This window comes from Phalacrocorax carbo, chromosome 7 (assembly GCF_963921805.1).
Source record: "Phalacrocorax carbo chromosome 7, bPhaCar2.1, whole genome shotgun sequence".
Lineage (NCBI taxonomy): Eukaryota > Metazoa > Chordata > Aves > Suliformes > Phalacrocoracidae > Phalacrocorax > Phalacrocorax carbo.
Window position 1 is genome coordinate 49,793,408 of NC_087519.1, and position 22,817 is coordinate 49,816,224.

Below are 22,817 nucleotides of genomic sequence, written 5' to 3' on the forward strand. Positions count from 1 at the left end.
ATTACCTTCAGTATTTTTAGATTACAAGAGAGAACTCTCAAGAGCTTGAAATTCCATGTAATAATACTGCAGTTTCCTTACAAAAATTCCAAAGTTTAATTGCATGCTCCCAAGGTGTTGGACTTCCATTAGGGATTCAGAGGTGATCTGCAGGATTTTGTCAATGCTCTAAATAAACACTTCATAAATATTTTATGCTCTGACTCACAAAGGCATGTTACGAAATGTGTCCTGCAGGCTCTGTCCACTGAGAAATTGAAAGCAGCAGTGGAAAAAAAATTAAAATTTTATATCCTGAAAGATGCTATCCAATTAAAGTGAACATTTTTTAAACTTATACATTTGTAATAGGACCTGAATGACTAGCCAAAGCAGAGTTAATCACAACTTTCCAATTTCTGTCTGCATTATCTGTGTGCAAATGAAATTGTGTATTATTCCTCTTAATAGCAAAGGAGAGGTTTGTACAGAATTGTTAAATTATACTTTCTCATTTTCATTTTAAAATCATTGTTTCCAGCTTAACCCAGACTAAAGTGATCAACATTTTAATCCACTTTCTTCATAGGAGTGAAACAGACCATGAATCTAATTTACAAAGCTGTCTCTAACATAAATTATTTGAAGAGCATAGGAGGAACTAGTACCTAATAACAGTGCTACAGTCTACAGATCTCCTCTTAAGGATTGTTCCAGTATGCCAGGCTCTCTGTAATGACCTTCTTGCTTTTTTGTACATTTAAAATATCTTAAAAACAGCTTAGTAATGAAATGTTAAGTTTCTTTAGCTGAAGGTGGTTTTCCCTGTCAAAAAAACAACCAACCAAAAAACCCAAACAAAAAACCCAAAAAAAGAACAACCCAATCCCAAACCAAAAAAAAAAAAAACCCGAGGACAATATCTCTTATTTTCTTAACCTGCTCTCTCTAGAGTCCCCTTTTCATGAGGAATAGGCCAATGTTGATTCTTCTTGAGATACAGTCACGGAAGAGGCATAAAACTGCACCACTGAAATACATGCCTGGCCAATTTCTGCAGCCCACATCTAGCCCTGGATAGAAGGACCTTGCCAGAGAAGGAACCCTAACCTGCCTTGCCTCACCTGGTCAGAGCAGCTGTATGGGGCTTTTTATTTTGGTTTTGTTTTGTTTTCTGTTGATGTGGTGTTTGGTTTTGTTTTGTTTATTTATTTATTGCCTGCTTGTTTGTGTTCAGGCTGTTAAATCATGCAGGCTACTTGTAGCACCTCAGGGCAACCTAGCTGAAATTCCAACCAAAATGCAGGAATTGATATCAGCTGGCAGCTTTGCATTGTAGGCTGCTTGCTAGGTTAAAATAGTGATGCACATCCTGAGGACCTGTCCTCCAAGCGAGAATTATTGTTGATCTCAAGCAACGGAGCATTCCTGTGTTAGCTTCTTGTTCTGCAGAATGTAATATATTGGAACCACTGGAAGACCTGGAATTTCTTGCTTTTGCTTGTTCAGAACTCTTAGTAGTTTTTGAAATTATAGCCTTTGGGGTGAATCACACTAGGCTCTAGTTCATTTCTGCTGTATAACTAGAAAGCGTACCCTAACCCTTCATTCTGTGGATCCCAAGCATCTGAGGACTTCACGAAAAATTCAGCATTTCAGAAGGGTTGGACAGCATCATACAAGATGACTTTTTTCTGTCTTGAAAGTCTGGAAAATACAAGAAAGATGGCCTAATATGATACGTTAAAGTTGATGCTCTATCCAAAACCTAAAGGTTCTGATACATAACTATGGAGACTGGTAATGACGTAAATGCATCATTTTAATTCTCGTGCAAGTTTTAAATTTCATTAATATATCATCATTCTCTGCTAAACTTTCCAGAGAAGTTTGTTAGTTTTTCAATCTAATTCTACTTCCAAAGATCCAAAGAAAGTGGAAATCAGGAAGTGTTTCTGTTCCGCTCTTTGGGCTGCATTTTACATGTAGGAAGTAAAGAGGCTTTACAAATAAACATCATAAAAATAAAATTTTTTAACTCATCTTCTCCTCTCCTTGACTTTGGCTAACAGCTGATAGGCAGAGTCTCTATCCCTCATTAATTTTTCTGCTCAGTGCTTTCTAAGGTGGTCTGCAGAAGCATATACCCATGAACAGGTGTGGTGATGAACCTTCTAGAACTGCTCCAGTACAGAAGCTCTCTCCTCTTGACTCAACAGGCCAGTCTTACTGTTTCTGTTCTTGTCCTATGGTGAAAATAGCTCATCTTTTCTTCGGTGTCTGAGCTTTCTCAGTCTTCCTGTTGTGGTTTTTAATGCTCCCAGTTGCAACTATTCCATGGGTTCTGATACTGAAGTACTGAAATTGATTTATTTTATTTTTTCCCCCATGGTATTTTTAGCATCAGAACCACCTAAAAGATGTGGGGAAAAAATATGACCATCTGGTTCATTATATTCAACAAACAATGCAAATAACCATGTGTCAGGGCTGGTCAGCATTTCCCAAGTCTGGAGGTGCAGCAAATGCCTGGCTTGAGAAATGAGGTTTAATGTCTCTTCTGTATTCTAGGTTGTCAGCTTTGATTTTTAATACCTCCATCACTGTCTATAAGGAACGCAAAGAAATCCAAGTATGACTGGAGGACAGCTCATACCAAATATTTACATCGGTTTGCATAGCCTGAAATTATATTTCAAAGCATAAAGCAGCCCTATTATTTTTCAAAAGAGCCCAGTTCTCTTGTAGGCTAAAATATTTGAAATATCATTAGTAACAGCTTATCTGTAACTTCCGCTGCTCCTCAGAGCATGTGAGAAAGGAGGGGAGATGCCATTTTGAATTGTGGTTCAGAGTGGGTTTTTACCATATGGCAAAACTAGAAGGGGAGAAGGGAAGTAATTAGTTTTATTTTCATAAATTGATAGTTTGATTTGCCTTTCGAGAGGCTTCAGTCAGGGGTATTGCCTCTATCCAGTAATTAAGTGACTGCTACTATTGTTTCTGGAGGTGTTCTTTAGCAATATAACCAATCAACTTGTTTGCATTTTCTCTTTACAGGTGCATGTTCAGCTGGGGCTTTACATTTTTTTTTAATTTTTTTTATTTGTTTTTTGGTGGTGGTGGGTGGGTTTTGGTGTCAACACCCCCCGCCCCCCCCACCCCTGACCTCTTCCTTGATTAGTATGCAAAAGCACCTTTTGTCATACTTTCTTTCTGGGTCACAATTAATTGCTTAGCAGACTAATGTGTTTTTCAGCTAGTGGTCAGAGACTTAAACCCACCTGATGTCCTTTTATATCTTACAGCAGTTCTCTGCAGTTGCAAAAAATGCTTTTTTGCAGTTATTTTTATTTGTCACCTCAAATTTTGCTTTTCCTGCAGACTTTTCTTGCTAGTGTCCTATCCTGATACTCTTTGCTAGTTTGACATTGCTACCTAATAGCTAAATTATCTTGAAAGCTTGATACGTTCAATACTAATTGTGGTAAAATAAAAGCCAAGAAAGGGAAAAATACACCACTATGAAAATTTTATAAAATGCATTTCAACATTTATTTGCCTTTTCTGCATGTTTGTAAGGTAGGTACAGTTGGATGTGTGTTTTCAAAATGTTACAGTACAGTTTTAATATAGAAGGCAATATTTCTGGATTTATTCAATGGGCACAGACAGAACCTCTGTACTGTTTACTTAACTCTGGCATGAGGAACCAAGTCTTAATTCATCTATCTTAGGGTTTTTACTGAAGTCTCTCAAATAGATCTGGACTAACATTAAGAGCATGTGGTGAGAGTAGAACTAGTCTCTAGTTTTGGAGCCTGTAAGCCAGTGGGAGATTTGAATGAGTGAGCAACTTGCAGGTTTGTCTCTCAGCTTAAAGCTACAAATTGTGGAGAAGGTCTTGTGAGCTCCCTGCCTGTAGTTTTTGGCCAGTGTGAGTGTCCACAGCTTTCTAGGAAAGTGAGTGATGATTCCTCTTGAAGAAAGCTAACAGGACACTTTCCTTTCCTACAATCCTATTGACTGCTGTCAGGTCATCTCCTCTGTGTACCCACATCTCATTCGTTACGATAATGCCGTCTCTTTTTATTTTTTTCTTTTAAATGCTGCTGCACTGGCTGATGCACAATATGCCAGAATACCGTAAGCTTCCTCCAGTACATAAATCTTTGGACTGTTCTCATTCTTTTGAGAACTGCCAAAACAATAAATAAAAAGAATCAGATCTTGTGGTTATGTTCTAGGCATATCCTGGAATTCATTTGGACTTGCGATGCTACCAGTGGTTTATTGATCCTGAACTTCCTCCAGATCTTGTTTTAACTTGCATAAAATTCTTCTCTGGGCGATGACTAATATCTATTCCATTGTAGATATTTGGCCCCTTATGACATTTCTGAGGTCATTGTGAATACAGATTGTGTACTGGATTTTTCTCACTGTGTGTAAATGTTGTAAAGTGAGGAAGATCCCCTTGACTCTTACCCAGTTGTCTTTTGCTACCCAGATTATTCTTTTCAAGCTTGTACGTGCCGAGGTATCATACATCTCAGCCATTCATCAGCTGTTCTCTGCGCAGAGTTCTGGCCTGTACTTGGTTCTGAAAAGAACATGTTCCTTCATGTAGTCGAGGAAGTTTACAAAAAGAATTATTAAAAGAAATAGCACAGAAGCATATTTTATTTTATTTTTGGTTCTAGCACAGGTAAGGCCCTTCACTGAGGACTGCAGTGTAATTGCAGAGTTGTTTCTGACTGAATGGCTTGCTGGAGAAACTATAACACCACCTTATGGACTATATATTTTGTGTTGTACAGTTATAACCAGTCACTGTCAGCATAACTTAAATCACTAATAATTTGGTCATCCTACAGAGAACCCATAGCTCACCCAAAACAAACATAATTAGTCTCTCATGTTTGTCTGTAGACTTCTGTTATTTTCTGGTTGAGGCTGCCATTCCTGCTATTATTCTGACATATTTCTTTGTTTCTCCAGCTGTCCAGTTTGTTTCTGGCCATACATAAAGGACTTGAGTCTTTTTTTTTTTTTTGTCTTACTGACACCAGGCATAACTTTTATAATACTTGATAAGCAGTCTTTGTAAATGGAAGATGCTTGTGCCTAAAATCTTGCCCTCAGGATTAATCTCAGTTGTCCTTCCGTGCATAGTAACGTAGCCTAGAACACGGCTTTGCAAGCTGACCCTGAAATCCTGCCAGGCTGTACTCACATGTGCATTTGCGCTAACAACTATTTGTTTTCCCTGTTCTTTACTCACAGTCAAAACCCAATTAAAATTTTGCCACCAGAGTAATTAGAAGTTGAGTCAGAAATGCTTTATATTCGTGGTGTTAACTGTTTGTCTTTGCTTATGCTGTCTAAATGAAAATAGAGTATCTTTCTTACTTTCCTAGTCCTCCCTTGCCCACAGCTGTCTATAAAGTTTGTGCTGTCCTTTGCCTATTTGATATTCTATTCTGGTATGTGTACAATTAAATTCAGTTTTCACAGTAAACCTTTTGTGTTAAAAAGTAAGCATTTACATTAGCTACTGCATCATTTTTCACTAAGGTTTTATGGTCAGGGACTGTACGTTCCATTAGCATATTTTTGATTGCTTCTGCATTAGGTGGATCCGCAGGTGGATTTTTTTTCTGAACTAATTTGTTCATAAGCATTTTTGTGGAAGGTGTCACTATGCTCTACTCCCAGTGCCAAGTGTCCTACCTTACATTATTTACCTCGGAGGTTCAGTTGTCATTACCTAGAAATTTTAACCCTCTGATAACAATGAGTACTGCTTATGTTTCGGGCTTTTTATAATTTTCTATTCCATTCTCCAGGTTTACAGTAGAACAAGAAATTGATCTGAAAGATGTCTGGAGAGGTCTCGGAATTACAGAGCTCTTCAGCAGTAGTGCTGATCTCACTGCGATGTCTGGTAAGAGGTTTTTGTGTTGTCTCTCAGGGTATATGAGGAAGTACTAAAACCACCTAAAGATAACCAAAAGTTCTTCAAAGGTGTTTTATGGAAAAAAAGTTCTAGCAATTTTTTGATGCTTTGGGATTTTTGCATAACATAAGAGTGTGCTCACTGTAGGAGCAGCTGGGGCAGGGGAGAAATTCATCAGGGTATGTGTGTGGGGTGGGGAATGTTTGACCTGGGAAAGTTCACTCTGAATATTTTGGAATTGGATCTCGTTAGAAATGTAGAGAAAGCGTAATACTATGCCAAGAGGCAGATCCACACTAGGGCAATACCTTGCTTCAGTGCCTTGAAGGCAAATGGGATTTGCACAAGAAGGGGGTTGTCATCTTTTATCTCCGGAGGCTATTTGTTCACAGCATTAAGAGCGTTAGGCTATTGTACAATTAGTCATCTCCCCAGATACCTGCTGTATAGAAGCAGCACAGGAAAGAGAGTTCTGAGATAAAAGCAATTTAGTTACATATGCTGCTTGCCTATTTCAATACGTTGTTAACACTTCATTTTCAGAAGTTGAAATATCCAATACCTTTAGAAATTCAGGTGGAAATTAGATATTTATGCTTTTATTACCTCCTAAAAGGTATTGAAGTGGCATAAAAGGTAGTTGAGTCATCTTTGCCTGCAAAGTTGTTTCATTTTAGCATAACGGAAGTAGTAAGGCAAGCAGTGTATTTGGCATGGTCTGTCTAAACCTGAATTTTGGCAAACCCAGCTGTTCTCACTCTAGGAGCATGTGCCAGTGTGAGATTGCTGTCATTGTTCTAGTAATTTATGCTTATATACTGCTCCCTCTATGTGTTTCTGCTCTATGGGTTACTGCCTGATCAGCTAGATAGATTCTTAGCTGATGGGAAGTACCTGTTCTTAATTGCCTGTCTCTGGAAGCAATCACACCTGTGTGGCTTGTTCAAAATAGTGGTGATGAATGTGAACCTTCCTCTAAAATTTACAGCAGAAATGTTTGTGATTTTCATATCCTTCTCACTTTTCCTAAGTTTGAAATATTGTTTATAGTATATCATGTAGCTTATTCCACTGTTTTGCTGCTTTCACTCTTCCAGTGAAATTGTGGGAAAAGCTTGAGTTAAGTAAATGTGAAAAGAATTTGAATAAATGAAAAATCCTTCTTTTAAAAAAAAAAAAAAATTTCTCTGAATTAAAAATACCTTCAATTTCTCTGCCACCCCAAAGAAAAGTAAGCTTTCCAATCATTTCTGGTCTAAATATATAAAAGTATTTCCTTGAGGAAATGTACTAAGGAGAATGGAAAATATGCGGGGGAGATTAAACCACAAAGGCAGTGCTTGGATCTTATTTCATGTAAAATTCACCTATGTATAAAGGACTAATTCTGTAGTTGGGAGGTTAGCAAATAGATTAGAACTTGCTTGTGTTTTAATCCATGTGACTAATGGTTTGTTTCAAGTTCTATACTTTTGACAATTGTACTGTATAAAATCAAAATACCATGTTTTGCGTGACTGAATTAACTCCTCTGCCATTTAAAGATTAACTTGTTTATTAAGTAATGTAGAGCAGACGAGAGAGAGAATTCATGAGCTTTACTGTAACGCTCTTGCTTTTCACTTAAAAAGCCATGTGCCACCAGGTGATGAAAAGGTCATTCATAAATTAAGAATAAGAAAATGTTGTTGAAGTAATGACTTCAATGAAAACCCCACTGCTGCAGATGAAATTTTAAATAATTAAAATACAGAATGAGTTTCTTCATTCTAATTTTCACAATGTAAATGGGGAGGGAGGAGGAAGGGAAAAGAAATAATGAAGAAAACTGTTGAAAAGCTTGCTTTTGTAAATACCTGAATAGTATGTCGTGTAACAAGGAAGGCAGTTGAAGCCAGAAGTTTACTTGTGTCTTGGTGTCAGCCCTCTGGAAAATTTTGCACTTCATGAAACCCTAAATGCAGATATTTGAACAAAATGTCTGTCTGGACACTTTAAATTTAGGAAGATACAAATCATAAAAGAAAATATAAGGAGATTTTAGAGAAATTCTGTTGTGTTTAAAAATACTGTCCTCCCCCTCTCCTGTTGCTCTTGCCTTTGGATTATTGTGAAAGGAAAGCCTTCTGCAATTTCAGCAACGGCCCTAATCCTGTATTCAGATCCAGGCACAGATTGTTGAGTTCAGTGAAATTCTGTGTGGGCTTAGTGGGTGTAAATCAAATTGCAGGATTACAGACTTATTTTTCAATATTTAGAATTTTTGCTCTTTGCACTCAATCTGAAAAATGGAAGTAGACAAGTCAGCTTTACTTTCCAGCATGTCGGGATTGTGAGCAGCTAAAGAGAAAGTATTAATCTGGGTGCACATTTTAAATGTACTTTTTAAAAGTACTTTGTCAGTTAACACAGGTGAGTAGGAGGACATTCCTGTTTGGCTGTCTAGTTGCATGTATTCTGACTCTCACTTTCAGCAAGAGTCTGTGACGGGTTTTACTTGCATCTCAGATTCCATCAGGTAAAACAACTTCTGGTGTTTGGGATTTTATAATTTACACAGCATGTAAATTTGCTACTTGAATATTTTGACACAACTGAGAACTTGCTCCTGAACTAATCTCAATACTAAAATTTGCATTCTTTTCAAATTATTAAATATTTCTTACTGTTATGTAATGCCTTAAATGGCAACTGCTTTTAACCTAAAGGTGACCTGCATTTCAGTAAGCAGCAAAGTGATCGTAATGACTTACTTTTGATAATATGAAGTGGTTAGAAGAGCACCAGTCCAGTAAATAGTTTTTTGAAGCCTCGACTGAGGTAGGTGTATTTTTTCTGGGATGACTTAAGCTAGAAAAGCCGATAAACCTGCATGCTTTTTTAAAAATGAGGCTTGCAGAGCTACCAGTTGGCAGCTATGAGTAGGAGTTTGCAAGCATATGGAGTGTAATGACAAACGAAGTGTGATGCTAATGGAGTCATGTACATTAGAAGTAAGGCTCAGATTACTCCCACACATTAATGGGTATCTAGGCTAGGGTCCTGCAGAAGGCTTAAACTTTGATACCAAATCTCCGTGGGACTTGTCTGAGATGCTAACGATCAACTTATGTTGGTTCCGATGAAAATCCAGATCCAAAGAAACTACTAGAGAAAAACGACATGATGGTAGATACTTGGGTAAGCCCTATCTTATCCACAGTGAAAGCCATAAAGGAAAGATGTACAATAATGACGTGTATGGTACTGAAGTATTGCAGTCAGTGATTTGACAATCATGAAATAGAGCAAAGAGAAGAAACCTTGAATACTAGGTGACAACATTATGCTTCCATATGAAAATAGATTCATTCACTTCAGGGAGAGACAAATGAGAAGGATGTGACGGTGGCAATATAAAGAGAAAGTAAATTGGGATGTGGAATTGCTCTTTTCACCATTCAAGGACAGAGATATCCAATAGAAATGAAGGGCAATGAATTGAAACCGCATAGAAAATACTTCTCTTGTGGAAAACTTAACACAGAGATCTTTGCTGGGTTTTCCTTGGTCATGAGATTGGTAGGATTTAAAAAAAAAAAGCCTCAGAGCAATCAAAACTCTTTATACTGCATTGAATAAAGGCATTCTATATATTCTGTGGGTTAGAAACTTGGCTTAGGGTGTAAGGCATGTGCTGGGTGAGAGTGTCTTTTTCATTTGTAAGTTGTGCTGTAGCTTCATCTGCAAGGCTTCTTATACCTTGTTCTGAAGCAACAACCATACTACCTAGTTGAACGTACTTGTCTTACCTGGGGTATACTTCTTCTATTCCTGTCAACTTAACAAAATATTGTTGTGGTTTTTTAATGCTCAGATCCTGAGTACATTTACAAGCAAGCCTACTGTTATACCTGATGGTAAAAACTAGCAACGTTTATGCTGTCTGAATTAGGGTCTATAAGTTCGTCAGGTAGAGACCAATCTTCTGAGGTGCTAAGTGTTCTGACCAGAAATATACCTCAGTGTACCATAAGCACCACCTCACTATGCAACATAAAGCACTCGCGATGAAATTATGGGCTACTGCTGTGAATACTACAGGTCACAGGAACAGGCAGAAGTGCTGTAATAAAAAAAAAAAAGGTGATCGAAATACATGATTAGGCCAAGTGCACATTTCTTTGTCTGTTATTAAACCTAAAAATGTGTTCAGGTTTAAGGAACCTCAAACTAGCATTTTTCTATCAAGGCTTCAGAGTTATTGTTTTCTTTTGGTATGTGCTGTATAGCTCAAATGCTGCCTAGAGCTTTGAAATGGTCTCAGAAAAGGATAGCAAAGTACAGCTGCCTGGAAGGTAGAATTTGCAGAACTGACTAATAAACTTACCGAGAACCCTGTTAATGGGCGTGTTTACAAAGGCAGCACACACATAAGGTGAGACATGCGCAACAGGAATTACTGACCTGCGTGGGTCTGTCACCCTTTTTGCCTTGTGTATCCGTCCATTATCACCTGTGTAAATGTTCTTGCACATCCAGTGTTCTAAAACTTGAGCCTTAATGGATCCATAACGGAATGGAAGCTTTACGAATGACTATTTAATGCTTGATTATAGTATTTAGTTAGCCTGTGATTTATCTTTTACAGGTAATGCTTGAGGCCTAAAGGTGATGTTAGTGTTGGAATGTAACTGCATTGTTTTCAGGTGGCCTTTCTGTTAACAGTTAAGGAGACAAAAGCTGTGAGAATTGTGCTTAGTGTTCAAGATAAGTAGATGCTGCAAGTCCCATGTTTTAAAGTAACAGGGTGGAAACTTTATCCTGGCTTTCAAAGCAGCATTACCAAAGGCTTGGAACTGAAGCCTAGGACTAATACAATAGTTAGCAATCTAGTATATGTTTTGCTACACACAATCCCAAAGGGAATGATATGGGGCTTTTGGTGCTGAGATTTAAGTTAAGCAGCTGAACTAGGAGGTTTACTTCAGTTCTGAGTGTACATAGCAGTAATGAGATCTGCGGGGAGAGACATTTTAAACTGTTGTCTCTTGCGGTTTTGGCTTGTGTTAGTATTGGAACTAGTGGCTATTGTTGTGAGAACCAAAATAAAGAGTAGCAATTAGATGAATTAGTCCCAAGCTTTCCCTCCTTAGTCAGCCTTCAGCTAGAGTTCTGGTGGTGAACATCTCGTGAAGGATCAGAAGAGCAAAATGGCGTAGCTGTCTCACTGGGGTGGTTAGATTAGATTTACATGGTTGTGAATTTCCCTGTTGAGAAAACTTTTATTCCTTTCTTAACTGCCAGTTGTGCTCTGTCATTGCTGTGGGTTTTATGCAGGTACAATAAGCGTATATCTAATCCTTGTTAGGTCTTTCTGATGAAACTCAGTCAAACAGATTAAACAGTGCTGTGTGTCTTCCTTCCTGCAAGGTGCTGAGTATTGCAGTAGGTCTGATCATGTAGCCACTGAAGGAAAGTAATGAAACATCCACTGACTTAAGGAGGAATAGGCTTGGACCAAAATTAAAATACTGACAAAGAAGGATGGAAAACAAACAAGACTGAAAAAAAAAATCCTAATTCTGTGGTTTTTGCAATAAATATTTATCTTCAACCTCTTTTAAATATGATGACAAGAAGAAAGAAAATACCAGTTTTTCCTGGAGGAATTCTATATTGCACCTAATGCAGAAACAAAATTCATTATGTATAAGAATTTGCCATATAATGTCATAATCCTTTTTCCCAATGGCTGCATTTAAAATCTTTTGTTCAAGGGTCGTCTTTTACTCTGTCTGGTATACCGGTGCTCTAGCCAGTGCCAAACTATTTTAATATCCATACTGTAGGGGAGCACTGCAAATGTAATCAAGGTAAATGGTGCTACTTAAGGCATTGGCAGAATGTATTTTAATGCACTCTATGCACAAAGCTTTTATCCTTCCCTCCATGCTATAGAAGGTGGATAATAGCATTGGGGTTTTTGGCATTATTTGGTTTTTTGTTTTTAAATACTTCAATCTTACTGTTGAGCCATTTGAAGTATGTTTCCTTTTCCTCTCCAGATAACAAAGAACTTTACCTTGCAAAGGCATTTCACAAGGCGTTTCTAGAAGTTAATGAGGAAGGATCAGAAGCTGCTGCTGCCTCAGGTACCTGGCTGAAAAGCAGAACTAAATCAAATGTCTGGTTATTCTGTGTTAATTTTTAAAACTGGCTTGTTCTACATCCAGGAAAGCGAAATAGCACGTAGCATGAGCACACAGCATAGCGAGTATACTGCTTTTTCCAGAAGAGAATTCTGGAAATGAAAAGTGTTCGCATTTTTTTAACATGGTGTGTTTCACAAAAAATTTTGAGCATCCTATGGAAAACCTCTTCTTCCCTATTTTGTTCCTGATTGTCAGGAGGATACAGCCTGCAGTTTGTATTTCCTGTATGGAACTTAAGCATTTGTAATCTTTGATCTGCTAACTGAGATGCTCAGAGGCATTTGATAGTTAGGAGGAGTTGAGAGTTGTTGCAATTGCATTTTATAAGCTCGTATACAGAGATGCAAGATGAGAAGTGCTAAATGAAGAAACATATCTGGCCCCTATTAATGCTAGGAGGCCAGGTGGGTGGTTTATTCGGTTATTGGGCGCTTTTCCTGAAAATAAGTTGCATTAGTTAACAATATGTATCCTAGGTGATTTTTAATTCCCCCTACTTGTAGCAATATTTGAAGCAATATTTGAAGCAAGGGAAGAATGACTTCTCTGGTCTTGAATACCAGTAACTGGGTTGAATTTTAACATCAATATGGACAGAGATTACTGGCATGCAAGAGTCTTTATTATCAGTGCAGTAAAAATGTAAAAGTAAATGAAACACTGGGAAATAATAATGTGATGGAGAAATCCACGTATCTCCAAACAAAAATAACAAGGAGCCAAATTCTGCCTGATTCCCAGTTAATTTTACTTTCAACCTCTGCATTATTTAAAGACTCAAGCTAAAAGCTGCAAAATCAGCCCATTTAGTTGTTGCATATTCCATAGTTATCACGGGTTACCTTTTACTATGAACCACAGGCTTGGAGCTGTTTAAAACAGGTCAGCAGTGCTGTCTAACGTCATGCATTTTCTTTCCGTAAGTGAGCAGGAGTCATAACTCCTCTTAAGGTTCTGCATCTTAAAATTTATAAGCTGCTCTCTCGGCCTGGGAAATCGTGCCACTCTCCATTGTTAATCATTCTTAAAGCATAAATAGGCATGCTGTTGCTCTGTAGTTCTCTTTCTTTTCCAGTTAGATTTTTCATGCTATTTCTTGGTGACAATGCTGAGAGTGTGGGACTTCGGTGTCTGCCCATGAGCTTCACAGCAGGAGAATGTGCAGTGATATTTAACCAGTTGCCTATGTTCTTTTTCCTGTAGGAATGATTGCCATTAGCAGAATGGCAGTGCTGTACCCACAAGTTATAGTCGATCATCCTTTTTTCTTTTTGGTCAGAAACAGGAGAACAGGTGAGAATATTGCAGACTCTTCCACATTTTTCACAGTACATCAAATGTACAGATGAAAATTGCATATTTTCATCAATGAACTGTCCTTGTATTATGAATTTTCCTTAATTTGTCTTAAAATACCTAATACTGAAAGACTCACCCTTTCTATGTCTCCCTCATGTTTCTTCAAGTAAGACACCAAAATCTGACATAATCTTGAAAAATATGCTTAAAAACACTGAGGAAGAAAAAGTCACCAGGAACACAAAGTGTTACTGCCCTGAATATCCATAATCACTGTATTCCATAAGAGCTTGCTGCACTAAGACCAGTGAGATAGTTCCCGGTACCATATTATTTACATAATGGACAGATATTACAGCTATGAATAATTCTGTTGTGCTCTTTAAGTGTTTTGTGGCAGCCAAGGGATGAGAACAGCACTCACTAGCGAAATGGGCAATGATTAAGTAATTCCTTAGCTCCATATTTGTAATTCTTCCTGATGATGTGGATGTGACTGGGTGACAAAACAGACTATCATATGGGTCTCTGTGTTGTGGTATCTTACATGTTCTGCAGGCAAAATCTGGTAGGTTCTGTTTGACAGGTTTCTTTTGTATTAGAGACCCCATCGTAGGTATCAATGTTTATGAAGCCATTTAGATTGCAGTAGCACTTATAGTCTAGCTAGGTAGGGTCACTTGTGTGCAAGGCATGATACCAACCCATAGGGGGTTTTTTGACCAAAGCTGAGTATCTTTGCTGTTGTAGATGCATAATTAGGCAAAAATGTGTCTGAAGGGAGGGTATCTGCCCTTTTCCTTAATCAATATACAAAAATCTCCCCAAAAATGAAAGCTTAAATCAGAACAGAGAAGAGCTTGGTAGCCTTGGGGCTGTTCTTAATGTTGCACAGGCCTTGACATTGCATGTAAAAAGAGGAATTGCCAACAACTATAGTTAAAGCCTGAAAGCTCATTACTAATGTAGAAATCTAAGGTTACAAACCTTTTGAAAAAAATCTGTGACGGTAACCCTTATTCTCAAGAGTACCCTAAGTGCTTATGATTGATTACTATGTTTAAACAGTTTAGGTAGAAATGTATAAAATGGGAGATACGTAAATGGTGATTAAATAGGTAGGGGGGCAGTATTCATATAGAGAATTCCTGGTTGTGGGTTGCATGCTTTAATGTGGAGTAAGCCTGTGAACTCAAATTATCTATCTGTTAACAATCGTTAACTGATTGGTGTGGTGGCTTCTGGGGCTGTCTTTTAATTCTATGAGGAACATTGTCCAGTAGCTCAGGCACGTGAGGGTCAGAAGTGACCATGAAGGTTACTGTGTTTGGGTGTTCATGCTTCAGTTAAGGTTAGCTGCCACCTTTGGAGCCCCTCAGCCTAGAAATTGGTACTGTGTCATAACCACTTGACATCAGGAGCAGTACTTGATGGGCCTTCATCAGAACCACTCAAATGGAGGTGAACCTTTGTGTTGATTTCTGGTGGGTTTTCAGTCAAGCCTTCAGAATAAGCAGAGGGGCACTGAAATGCAGAGGATTTCGCTGCTGTTCTCTGTACTGTATCAGTTCTGAATACAAAGATGTCCTCTTTTCTAGGGCTGTTGATCCATTGCCTTTCACAGCTACCAAGTTCTCGGAGACGTATGTTCCTAGAAAAACTGTGCACCACATGCTCTACAATTTATTACCAGTATTCATCATCTTATAACCTCAGCTTTTCCTTTTGGATCTGACATATTTCCTTCCCTTCCTCCCTTCCCACTTTCTCCGCAGGTACTGTGTTATTCATGGGAAGGGTAGTGCACCCTGAAGCAATGAATACAAGTGGCCATGACTTTGAAGAGCTTTAATTGCCACCAGCTACCAAAAAGAGGAGATAAGCACATAAAGTTTGAAGTTAATATATTTAAGGGTTGCTGTGTTTTCCCCCAAGATATTGTTTAAAATGCTTTCAGACCTAACTGTGTGCAAGTCAGTTTCCAGAGGGAAGCCTACAGTATTAAAGTAATGATTCTGTTCTGTCATTGTGATTACCGTGTCCTTAAAATAAAATTGTGTACACGTCAACAACTGTTTCTTGTTCTAGTGAATTGTAAAGCAAGAAACCTTGCAAATCCATTATTCGTCACTTTTACAGTCCAAAGACTGACTTGATCAATGAGACAGGAGCAGAATGTGTGCAGCTCTGAATAATGCAAACAGCAAACCTCGATGATAATTTATAGAGTTGAAGAACTACATCTGGACTATGTGATCTGTTCCTGTAAAAGTAGTAGACTGCAATATGCTGTCTCATCAAAGTTAATGGAACAAATTAAGCCTAGTGGATTTTGTTCTATAAGTTAACAGTGGTAGACTTTGTGTGAACTCTCCCATATGTGACTCTGAAATGTTGTTTTTATGAATGCTCCTGCATGCGACTCCGCAATTCACCTTCCCTAAATGTTGATGCCAATAAAATTTGATCGCATGAATATTTGAGACTAGTCAGTGTAGAATAGCTATGTGTGTGACTGAAGTAAAATAGTTGAATAGTAATGTCATTCGTGTGGACATATTTTTCTCCCCCGAAGTAGTTGTTCTACCTTAACCTAAGCTTTGCAGTATCTCACTTCAGTGATCTAGAATGACAAAAAAAAAAACACCACCCACCAAAAACACCACCTTAAGTGTCTAAAAATGTTCAGTTCATATGTAAATGTCTAAAGGAACAACACAATCCTTTTTGTTCCCTTACTTTTTATTGAGAATAAACTGACAGGAGAATGACACGTACCACAAGTAAATATTAGCAGGGCAATTAGTTGCTGTTTCCATTTGCAAGAGGAGAAGTACCAGTTGTCACCAGAGAGGCATATAATTATTTTTTCCCTCATTGTATAAAATATGAAAAAGAATAGAAATTATTAAAAAGGTAAGAGAATAGGAAAAAAGAAGGAAGGAGCTCCTTTGAAACAGATCATAAATACAAACTTTTGAATAATAAGTGGGTTTCTTCTCAGTCAGGAGTTTTGTCGTTTGAATTCTATGGGAATAAATGCGTATTGGCTGAACTTCAGTTTTAGTTACAGGCTTCTCTGGCATACATTCACTTCAAAACAGCATAGATGTTGCTCACAAAGTCATTCATGCAAGGAGATCTTCCAAAATTTGACACATTGTTCACTCTTTTTTTATATACTGCTGGTACAAATCATGCAGGTCAAACTGAAGTGATGGATGTTCTCTGTGGAGGCTGGTTATGCCCCCTCGGAGAAAGAGCACGGGAACACATTTCTAGCCCTGCCTCCTTGAATTGTTCAGTTGCACAGAAGGAAAATGGAGCTCCTTTGTGTATTGCTGTTGCCTATTACCCTTAGTGTATTATAGTCTGGACTTGGTAAGACAGTTCTTGTATTCAAATTTAGACAAAAATTGTAATTTTAGTCTGTATAGCTAAAAATGTTATGTCATGGAGAGAAAAAAAAGGTAGTGCTTCTAAGAAGGAGCAGGGCCTAATTTTACCAAGATACAGAACTCGCCTCTGCAGGTAAAACCAGCTTCTTTAAAATGGAGTTACCCAAAGGCTGGTTCTTCACATTTAAATGATTCTGTGAACATCACCTAATGTCTGTAAAAGTGACCTATATGTTAAGCATCTCTTGTGGTTTTAGCCTTATGGGAGCCTGATGTTTAAGATACTACTTTTTTTTTCAGGCTTATTTTTGAGGTGTTCACTCTGATTTGGAAAGAAATGTGAAAGCAGGTTACCACCTGCAATCATATATATTTTCAGTCCATTAAAACTTCTTCCTGACCAATTTTGTGTTTTCTTTGCATTAGTTCCTCGCAGTATAGATGCTTGTTTACGAAGGGAAGGACTGAAGATAGATTTGAACTAAAGCTGTGGAATTATGGAAGGACCGCTGTCGGTCAGAAGTATTTATAGAGGATATCGAGCAAGTGCACAGACTTCCCTAGCGTTGGACGGAGCATAGGTATAAATGGAATGATGCAGAATCGCATATTCCAGATCTGATTCTGAGAATTGCCTGAGCAGGCATATAAGAAAAACCAGCAGAAACAGACATGCAGGCACTAGTTATTTCACTTGATACTCTTCTAGTCCTTACAGATGCAAAATAGCCATTTCATGTTTTTTGAAAATTGAGAATTATCTGGTTTTTAACATGAATTGATATATTGCCAAATTATGCAAAGATGTTAGTTGTAGACCACAATGAGAACAGCTCTCAAACAATACTGGTTTTCAGTAGTGATAATATCTTAAGTACTGTTACCAATTTATTGACTTATATGAACACTATTCATTGTGGTTTTTAATCTAGATTTTGTATAATGTTCCTTTCAAAGATGCTGTTGCTTTTTTGAGAAAAAACTAGCAAAATAAGTTTGTCTTTTTGTTTGTTTTTGTTTTTTTTTTTTTTAAGGGGAATTTGTCAGTAGTGGCTCATATGTGAGTTTAGGTGTGTAGTCTTAAAAAAATTTAAAAATTGTATTTTGTGTTGGAGGCTATATCAGAAAATAAATTACTGAAACTTCTCTAGTTGTGCTGTGTAAGTGACCCATGATGTGACGCTGTCTGCTGAGATCCTTCTGTGATGCAGATGGAGTTCAAGCACAATATGCAGTTGCCTAATGCTGGTGTCATCTCTATCGCTTGCATACATCTACTGGAGTTCAAGTGGGAATGCTTTTCAGAGCGGCAGTTGGAAGAAGTACTTTCCCTACCAATCCTTTTAGTAGTGGTGCTGCCAGAGACTGACTTATTTAACTAATAAGTTCCCATTTGTGTGTGACCTTGAGCACCAAACAGTTTTTCTAGGTTAGTGCTACATTCAGGCACAGATTTGTCATGTTTTTGAATTGGAATGGGGTTTTTTTGCTGTTCCAAGCACTAATTTTCCCTATCCTTCCACAAGGCTTGGTGATGGCAAAGTAAACTTGTATCAGTTTCTGTGAATCAAGTATGTGATATTCCTCAAACAAGTAAATCTTAGTGTTATATCAGAAACAAAAAGTATTTAGTGAAAGCCTTTGTGGCTAATTCTTATTTTTCAGTGATGGACCAAAGAAGAAACCACAAGATGTCACTCTCTTCTAAGAAGCTGAGAAGTACTTTCCCATTGACAGTAATCCTATGGGAGTTTGGAAAGCTGAATATCCTGAATAGGACTCAAGTATATGTAGGTCTTGGTAAAATCAGTGAGAGTTGCTTGAGTTTGAGAGCAGAATTAGACCCAGGTGCCTGAGATTAATAATTGGGGGCAGGGGGAACAAACCCCCAAAAAATCTGTTTTGTGCTACAGACTTTTCTCTGATTCTCGATAACAGATTGCTGGGCTAAGTTCATTGCTGACAGGGAAATTTTTGTCCAGTTGATAGCCTGCGTGATCGCATTGGGTACTTGCTGTGGGGTAGAAGGAAAGAAAAAGTTTGTTCTTTCAACCCATCTCTGAAAACAGCAGTAGAGCTGTACTGGGGTTACTTCAGAGTGTCAGTGCTGCAGTAGGAGATACATTTTCTTGACTACAAGAGAGAAATAACTAGGGTTGAAGTCATTGGTATGCTGGCCCTATTATTCTGTTGTTCTTTTACTCACCTCTTTTATTCTCCCCCCCACCCTACCCTTGCTGCCGTACATACAGTCACTAGAATTTCTGCGTGAGCAGATTCCCAGCGTGTTTTCCCTTGCTTAGTGAGGTTACGCTGCTGTCAGGTGTTCTCTCCTCCTGAGGAGGAGGCAATATTTTTTCTTACAAGTATTTTCTAAAAAAGATGACAAGACATACTCCAAAAGCAGTATTTACAAGCCAATTAATTCTTGAGTTGTTTCTGTCCCTTTTAATGGGCCATCTTTGCATTTGTACCTACAGTGGGAAATGGAAACACATGGATTAAAAAGAGATGGATGATTTACCCCAAAAACACAGTGCCAGGGACAAGGAAAACAGTTACTCAGGAACTCAGATAATACCAGCAAGAAGTGAGTTTACTTCCCCTGTGAGCTTACTTTGCATCTGCTGACACAGTTGACGAGAAATTGTAGATTAATTTAGCTTGTAAAACTGTCTGCAGTCCCCCAGGATTTTGCATCAAGCTGCAGTAGTTACAGGGGTCCAGACAGAATGAAGACTCTGCCTGCTTACTGGGGACCTTTTGTTAATTGGTTCAGTAGCTTGTCTTTGGCTTCCAGCTGGCATTGGTTAAGGGCTATAAAACAAAGTTACACATGAGAAACCATTTGCAAAACACAAACGTAAATCATGAACAACACCACGTATCTGTTACCGCCAACGACCAGGGCTTCGCAAGTTGTTCTCTCTATAGTACTGCTCTTGCAAGAACATCCACATAAATGTTTTTCATTTCACAGCAGTAATTAGAAGCCTGAGTCATGGACCAATTTCTGTAGGCATTAGGCAAACTGAATAAAAAGATAGACATAAGTCATGTAATGAAATGCTGTTTAAATTGCCGTTTATAGACAATAGCACAGTGCAATAGTCAAGGCTAATGAAGGATATCAGACTTATTCACACTTGCTCTAGCAGGCAGGAAAAATGGAGAAAGGTGGTGAAAATAAATGTATTATCCAAACAATAGGTGAGTCTCGGCTCCACTCGCTATTTTAGAAATTGTTCAGACTTTTTCAAAACACCTTATCAATGCAGTCTCCAAACGCCGTTGGTGGCTGTGCCTGGAAGTCAGGCAGCAAATCATTCTAGATCGGTGCCACTCCAAACCGAGCACATCAAAGCTTGGAGTGTTGGCAGGAGTTCATAAAAAGCATGGTTATACAAAAGTCTTCACGGCACTTTCCACTTCTGACTGTGATCAAATAGTCTGAAAGCTTTTTTGGGGTTTGTTTTTTTTTTTTCCTTAATGATGTGTTTGCAACACTGTTCTGGAAACTCATCTGGCAGATAATGGTAGTAAAATTCTAGGTCTACTCGGACCCGACTGAGGAAAAGGTTTGAAATTGTTCCTGCAGCTGGGGAATTTAACCTGTTTCCTGAGGTTTTTATCTTCTCAGCCACACTGAATCACAATATGAATGATGTTTCAGATATGACCTATGCTTTACTGATAACAGGTTGTTTTAATATCTAGCTCTCATAAATGCACATCTTTCCTTCCCTATGGAAGAGTCATCTTCTGGACAAACTGAGGGAAGAATTCCTGCAGAAAAATTATTCTGTATTTGTGTAGAAGTGCTTTCAAGTAAGGAAGAAAAAAAAACAGAGAGAGGAAATCTGGATTGTGTCTAAATCATGTCTTTTGTGCTCTCATTAAGGGATTGGAATTGGCCGTGGAAAAATCCTGTTTTTTTCTTTAAGTATAATTTGTTTAGACAGGCTTCAACCATTCCTTCAAGTATTCTAACACTACCAGAAGAGTTTAGACCCAAGCATAGGTTAACATTCTTACTCTATTAACAAATACATGTAAAGAGTCATGTTTTAAAACCAAGGAACCTGCAATGCTGGAATGCTTAAAGGAGTAGCTGTACGATAGCATTGCCTGAACAGAAAAGAAATATATCAAAACATACTAAGCAATAAAAAGCATCAAGAAGTCTGTCGTGCCCTGAGACCTTTAAGGATCTTGGCCTAGACAACACAGAATCTCAGCGGTAACCAAAAGTCTGATACAAAAAGCCTATTTATTTGAGGCTTGTGCTATTGTCGATATACTTTGTAAATGGCAAATTTCTAAAGGTAACAGCCAGAAAGCTGGAATAGTTTGACAAAGAAATTAATAAAATTTTGTAAGTTTATTATAAGAGAAATACTGGTCTTAAAGTTCATCAGCTGTCCTGGGAAATGTTCTCTTTTGGGTCAGACTGTAGCTTGGAAGTACAGCGTGTAGTGGTACGTAAAGTGACTGTAAAACTCTCCTGCCAACTCCAAACCATGGATATGTCTTCTCTGGAGAGCAGGTCTTACGAGGAGCGGCTGAGGGAGCTGGGGTTGTTTAGCCTGGAGAAGAGGAGGCTGAGGGGAGACCTTATCGCTTTCTGCAGCTGTCTGAAAGGAGGTTGTAGCGAGGTGGGGGTTGGTCTTTTCTCCCAGGTCACTAGCGATAGGACAAAAGGAAGCGGCTTCAAGCTGCATCAGGGGAGGTTTAGTTTGGATATTGGGAAAAACTTCTTCACTGACAAAGTGGTCAGGCACTGGCACAGGCTGCCCAGAGAGGTGGGGGAGTCACCATCCCTGGAAGTGTTCAAAAAAACGTGTAGACGTGGCACTTCAGGGCATGGTTTCGGAGGCCTGGGGGTGTTGGGTTGGTGGTTGGACTTGATGATCCTAGAGGTCTTTTCCAACCTTAATGATTCTATGATTCTATTCTATGATCAGCTGAGCTGCTATGAAACCCCTCAATGAAACACACAGCGAGGTAAAAAAGGCCAATTCTAATGTTGCTGCTACGTGTTTTACATGTCTGTCTCCAGTTTTTTTGCTCTGCAGAATTTTCTCCTTGGTCTAAACAAAAAAAAGAGTTGGAGACAATGTGTTACAGTTTAAAAGTTCACTTCAGATTTTTTGAACAGAAATTATTTGTGACTTGTCACAGTATTTCAGTGCTAGTCTTACAGTTTCATAGGGTGCAAGCTGAACAGGCTAACCTTGAATACTTTTAATTCATTTATTTTCCAGGGCCGTTCGAAGTTTAATGTGCATACATCTATGGAACAAAGCAAGGAGGTGATCTCTTGATTACTGACCTTTTGAATCATGGCACATGGGACAGAGAGAGCTTGGAGCCATGAGTAAAATAGCTTGCTGTATCAAGCACTTACAAAAGCCGAGGATGTTACCATTTCCTCCTCTTCACTGTGATGATTACAATGAGGTAGGCGTAAGACATCCTATGGGAGAAAGTGCAGTTACCTCTGAGGAGAAATTAGGGAATGTCTAGCAACCTTAAGCATTTAAATCAAACAATCACATAGTGTCCAAAGCACTCATAGCAAAGAGCATAATCAGAAAAAGCTAGATTTAATCAGAAGCATCTGCAGCCTGTTCCAAATCCCTTTGTAGTCCATTAAAAAAAAAAAATACCATCAGTTTCAGTCAGTTTTGGACCATGTGCAGATTTTTCTCAGGCTATGCCCTGAAGCATGAGTACAAAGAACCGGGTGGGAACTGACATACCTATGATTTTGTGTGATTAGTAAGAACTCAGTTTTTGCCCAATTCACAGAAACTACTTCAGGCCACTAACCTGAAACTATGAAATGGACTTTTAATCACAGTGTTTCTAAAAAAAAAAAAAAAAAAAAGTCAAGACTGTAAGCATGCAGGATGTCCCTCGCAGCATCCTTCTGGACAAGTTGTCCAACTGTGGGATGAGTGGGTGCACGGCACGCTGGCTGGCAGG

General features: G+C 38.4%; 1 protein-coding gene across 2 annotated transcripts in view; it reads left to right on the forward strand.

Moving 5' to 3' along the window:
- The window catches only part of SERPINI1 (serpin family I member 1), a 54,529-nt gene extending 36,554 nt beyond the window's left edge, over positions 1-17,975 (forward strand). For both annotated transcript variants that reach the window (XM_064457936.1, XM_064457937.1), the window contains 4 exons: positions 5,829-5,926; positions 11,986-12,072; positions 13,336-13,425; positions 15,207-17,975. In XM_064457936.1, the coding sequence (XP_064314006.1) occupies positions 5,829-5,926; positions 11,986-12,072; positions 13,336-13,425; positions 15,207-15,283 (352 nt within the window). In that variant the 3' untranslated portion in view covers positions 15,284-17,975. The remainder of the gene's footprint in view (positions 1-5,828; positions 5,927-11,985; positions 12,073-13,335; positions 13,426-15,206) is intronic.
- The last annotated feature ends 4,842 nt before the right edge of the window (positions 17,976-22,817 follow it).